Below are 5,158 nucleotides of genomic sequence, written 5' to 3' on the forward strand. Positions count from 1 at the left end.
CTTACATCTAGAATTATACTATGCTGCATTGACATAACTGAAGGGCCCTAAAGCCATTATTTAGAAAAACAGGTTTGCTTTTAGGATTCAATGATTTTATGGATTAGATAAAGCACCTCTCTAGGCCTTTTGATGTAATACACCATTAATGCTAAGCTTTGTGAAACCAAAAATCTATTCCACCACGCCATACCTAAAAGAAGCACCAAGAAAGCAGGAAATCATTTCCTTACCATAACAGTAAGAATGAGCAAATGTTGCACTGCACTGCACTGCAGTCACAATAGGCCAAGTTGGATTAATTTCTGCAATTTTTAACTTGATGCTCCAGCGATTGTTTGTCTCACTCATCAACCCCATACATGGGGGAAAAAAGGAGCTACATTTCATGTGAAATCAAAGAACATATTTACTTGTGATTCTTAGAGAAATACAAATATCCACTATTCTCATCAAGCATAAATTAATAAAAAGTAAAATCTAATTCAGTGATACCCTTTCTTGCCATGCCTGCTGCTAACATGGTGCAACCATCCAATCCCTTTCAGGGCCTTGGAGATCTTGACAAGATTAGGCCTTCCCATTCCTAAATTCATCTTCCCAGCTGAGAACTTAAGAGCCTGTAAGCAGCACAACTGCCCATCTGAGTCTTCCTCATAGTCATCCTCATCATCGTAGTACTCGTTGCCACCTTTCTTTCCTTTCTTTGAGCTGCTTTTCAGTTGGACCTTATTGGAATCAGTTTCATATGTCTCCCAAAGCAAATCCATCCCTTCACCTCCATCCACATTGTGTCTCTCCTCGAAAAGCTTGCATGCCAATGTCCTCTTCCACTCCTTTTCTTTCCTCATTGACCCGAAATTCCCGAGACTTGAACCCATTGTTTTGTTGTTGTCTGTAACTTTGGAACTGGAATTGTCTCCATCATTTTCAGTACTCCAATTAGCTATCACTCTTTTGGAATTCACCATTGCTTTGGCAGCATGCTCCCCGCCATTATCAGCTCTCACTTTTGGATCACTTATTTTATTCCCCAATATCGCCTTGGATCCGCTTCTCATGAATGCTTCTTCTTTCTGTTCCTCACCTTTATTGGACTCCACGCTTAGTGACTTGGCTTCTTTTTCTCTCTTTTTGGACGACAAATTTTCAACCCCCTCCTTTTCTTGCAAGAAGTCTTCAAAGATCTTCACTACCGCCATTACCTGATTAGTTTCTGGACGCGCAATCTCCGCTGATTTTTCATCTAAAATAATGCTTGTCAATGTTTCAGGTACACCTAGACTCTTGCTTTCACGGCTCGAACCCTTGGCAACGGGAGCTTCAACAGCTTGCAAGCCATCTTCTTTGGACTCCAGTTCCAAAACTTGATCGGGGTTTTCTCTAATTTCAAGAGTAGTTGACGTTTCAAACACGATCTTATACGCTTCAAGCTCTTCCAAGCATGCAAAGCCTTCGCTTTCATCGTCAGTTTTAGACCTCAATGTTTCAACAAGTGTTTGGTAGGTAGTTAGTAGGAAACTAACCTTGGATTCTGGTAATTCGAGGTAGCAGGAGCCAGCTTGGTTGACAAAGCTGGGAGTGAGAGTGAAAAAGGCAAGTAGCAAAAGAGTAGTAGTAACAAAGAGAGGTGAAAGAAAAGAGAAAATCTTGAAGAGGTAAGGAGAGAAGAAGATGAAGTAAGAGAAGTAGAGTGGGTGGGAGAGAATGAAAGAACAAAAGAGCATAAAGTCAGAGAGCAAAAGGCTAGACAAGTGAGTTTTCTTCTTGGCAGTTGTCGAAGCCAAAGAAAATTCAGACATTTTGGGTTGAAAACGAGAGAGCAAAAACAGAGAACAACCCAAGTGGAAGAGATAGCACAGATGGTGATGGATGGGAACACCCTAACAGGGGGAAGAGAAGACTTTGAAAATTTTTGTTGTGGATGAGCAAATGGCAATGAAGAAAAAAGTAGTAGACGAAAATTGCGAAGCGAGAGCGGCGTGAATAAAGGGGAGAGACTGAGGAGAGAGAAGAGATTAACTAACATTGACAAGAAACAAAAGCCACTTTGGAAACTTTCTCCTGTCCATGTCTATAACCACCAACTCTGATTCCTTTTCTCTGTTCAGCTATGATTTTGAGTATATTTGCATTTAGCAAGGGATGTGCCAAAAAGTCTTGGGGCATTATCAGGTGAGAGAGCCCATTACATTACCCAATTCTTGCGTACATATATATACAACAAACACAGGAGGCAGCCAATTTGCTCAACGTTTGCAAACAACATGTTTGCATATGGATATTACACTTAATTTTTATAATATCACATTAAGACAAATTTGACTTGTTCTTTTCCAAAACTTCATAAAGGAAGCCAGCTTTTTTTCTTTAAACAAAACCTCCACTAACTGTTATTTATGCTCTCAGGATAATTCACGAGGATATATTAATTCCCAAATTTCTTTTTCGGTCATATATAAAACAGTAATATAATTCCTTTGACAATCCCACTTCACACACAAAATCTTAAGTTACTATATGTAATCTCCCTTATCCAAATAAATAAACAAATCGGATCATCTTATCAACGCTTGACAAGAGAGTACGTACATTCGAATGAGAAATTATGAGTAATTTTTTCTACCTGCCTGTCTGAAATGGTGCAATTTGAACAAACCTAAATCAGTAACTGAAACAGCCTCCTCCACACTAAACATCAAGGTGACAGTAGCTATAGAATAATCAAGTACTTTACATTACTCGACGCAGTTAAATAATATTAGAATATCATATAATTGGATCCGGGCAGTGGTATTATCATACCCACCAACTCAACTCGATTTATAAATATTGATTTTTAATATTAAATTTTAATTATATTTTTTATTTACAAATTCTTTATAATTAATTTAATGCTTACTAAAATTCATTAATTTTTGTAATAATGATTTTAAAACTTTAATTTATTTTTTCATAAATGAATTTTAATTTATTAATTTAATTTTCATTAATAATATACATAAAAATTTCTTTTAATCGAGTATTTAACGAGTACGGTCATTTAACATATAGTGTTTAAAATATTTAAGTGTTGATTCAGATGATAACTTAAAAATTTAATAAGATATTTATATTGTTGAAGTACCTTATTAAATAATAAGGTTTGGGTTTAGATACTTTAAAAATAACAAATGCCCTATCCATTGCTATCCCTAGTATAAAATTATTCTTGTTAAAGATGGTAACACTGTATCATAGTCACAAAATTAATTTTATTCTTCTCAGGTTTAACTACCATACTTCTATACTTACCAAGTTTCCTGTTGAATAGGTTTTTTACTACAAAATAAAAATGTTAAAACAAATATCTCTACTGAAATCGTTCATCTCGACAGGTTCAAGTCTTAGGGTAACTTGTGGTGATGTTGTCTAAGGAGGGGGATAATTTTTAACATTTGAGTTGGAACAAGTTATTTAAATTTTAATCTATAAAATAGAGAGAGAATTAATAATTAATTGGGATTTCTTAAGAGGGATGGGATGGGGAATTATGGACATTAAAACCTCTGTTGGGTTAATCCCGTTCTATTCAAATTACATCTAAATCTCTCTTGAAAGGTTTGAATGCAATTTTAGAAAGCCACATGGATTATAATTCCATCTAACCAACTAATTCCATTAATCACTACCCCACACCACTTTGCAACCTAACAGAGGGTGCAAATATGGTGTACTACACACTGCCTTTCACTTGAGGATTAACTATCAAGACAGGCACTTCATTATATGAGAGTTAACTCTAATTTAATGACAAGACAAGTAGTGGAGCACTTTTCTTTTATAAAAAATTAAGGAAGTCCACCTACATGGATTAATATTGCTGCTGAAAAATTAGTTAAATCAGGACAAAGTATATTTAAACTTTTATATATATGTTGTGACGAAATTACTGGTACAAGCAAAAGTTACAATCATAATCAAACATTACATCTCATGTAAATTAATGATTTAATTCGAACAATCAAATTAACCACCAACATATGAATTAGCAAATAATTAGACAAATTTAACATAAAATTTGATCAAATACTTTTCATTTAGACACTCTAAATTTCAATAATAACTGTTATTCTTAACTATGATGATGGTGTAGTTTTTAAACTCTACAAAAACAAAAAAAATAGAGTGTTGTTACATATCCATTTAGGTATTACAAAATTTATGTTTAATTTATTTAAATATAAATTAATGAGACATTGTAACAACCTTTTAGACTTTTAATCATAAAGCTTAAAAACTCCACCAACATTATTTAGGATAATAGTGCTTCTTTCTTATTTATAAATTTACTCGAAAGGAATTTCTTTGCATTTTAAGAATTAAAAAGAAGAAGAAAGAAATGGAAGCAGGAGTGTGAAGAGTTGGAGAGAAAGGGGGTGAGTGAACATTGAAGGGGGTGGGAAGCCTGGGTGCACATGGGAAGGCAGTGATGGGCACTCGAGTGCATGCCATGCATGCACCCTTTGCACCTCCAAACGGGCCCATATGTCTGTTGTTGTCCTCTTTTTGGTTCCATTCTCAGGATACTTGTGTAACTACACGCTTTCTTTCTTTTTTTTGGCTACAAAATTCTTGTCATTATAAAACATTCACGGTGTCCAGTCGTTAGTCTTGGGTGAAAAAGCTAAAGTGGAAAAGAAGGTAACTTAGCCAAAAAGAAAAGAATTTTCCGTTCTCATTCTGTCGGAGTGAAAGCTACTAGACAAACATGGTCTCATTCTCATACAAGAGTATCGGTTCAAATAATCAGTCGGATATGACGCCATCTCCACAACATTCGTCTGCCTTACGCAATTTCACAACCCACTCTTTCTACCTTTAATGTGATGCATAAGCAAAATTGAAGTTTAGAAATGAGGTGGAGTTAAATATAGTAATGTAGCAGCGGCTAAACCAAAACTGCGTCTTGGGTCCTCGGAACTTTGAGCTTGAGAAATCCACACTTACTTATCATGTTTGTAAATATATTGAAATTAACACCGGAATTGGAATGGTACAGCTTAATTAGACATCTCGACAACTGAGAGTTACTGTCTTGTAAGTAAAAGAGGATTGATTTATATCACCCAGAGTCAGTTAGAATGATTAACCAAGCTACAGAGAATTGAAGATAGAT

General features: G+C 35.2%; 1 protein-coding gene across 1 annotated transcript; it reads right to left on the reverse strand.

Moving 5' to 3' along the window:
- Nucleotides 1–247: 247 nt before the first annotated feature.
- On the reverse strand, nucleotides 248–2,058 carry LOC18612724 (acidic leucine-rich nuclear phosphoprotein 32 family B protein). The gene has a single exon (XM_018115000.2). The coding sequence runs from the start codon at nucleotides 1,800–1,802 to the stop codon at nucleotides 486–488; it is 1,317 nt and encodes a 438-aa protein (XP_017970489.2). The 5' UTR covers nucleotides 1,803–2,058; the 3' UTR covers nucleotides 248–485.
- Between the last annotated feature and the right edge of the window lie 3,100 nt (nucleotides 2,059–5,158).

Source organism: Theobroma cacao, chromosome 1 (genome assembly GCF_053813885.1).
Source record: "Theobroma cacao isolate CCN51 chromosome 1, ASM5381388v1, whole genome shotgun sequence".
NCBI lineage: Eukaryota > Viridiplantae > Streptophyta > Magnoliopsida > Malvales > Malvaceae > Theobroma > Theobroma cacao.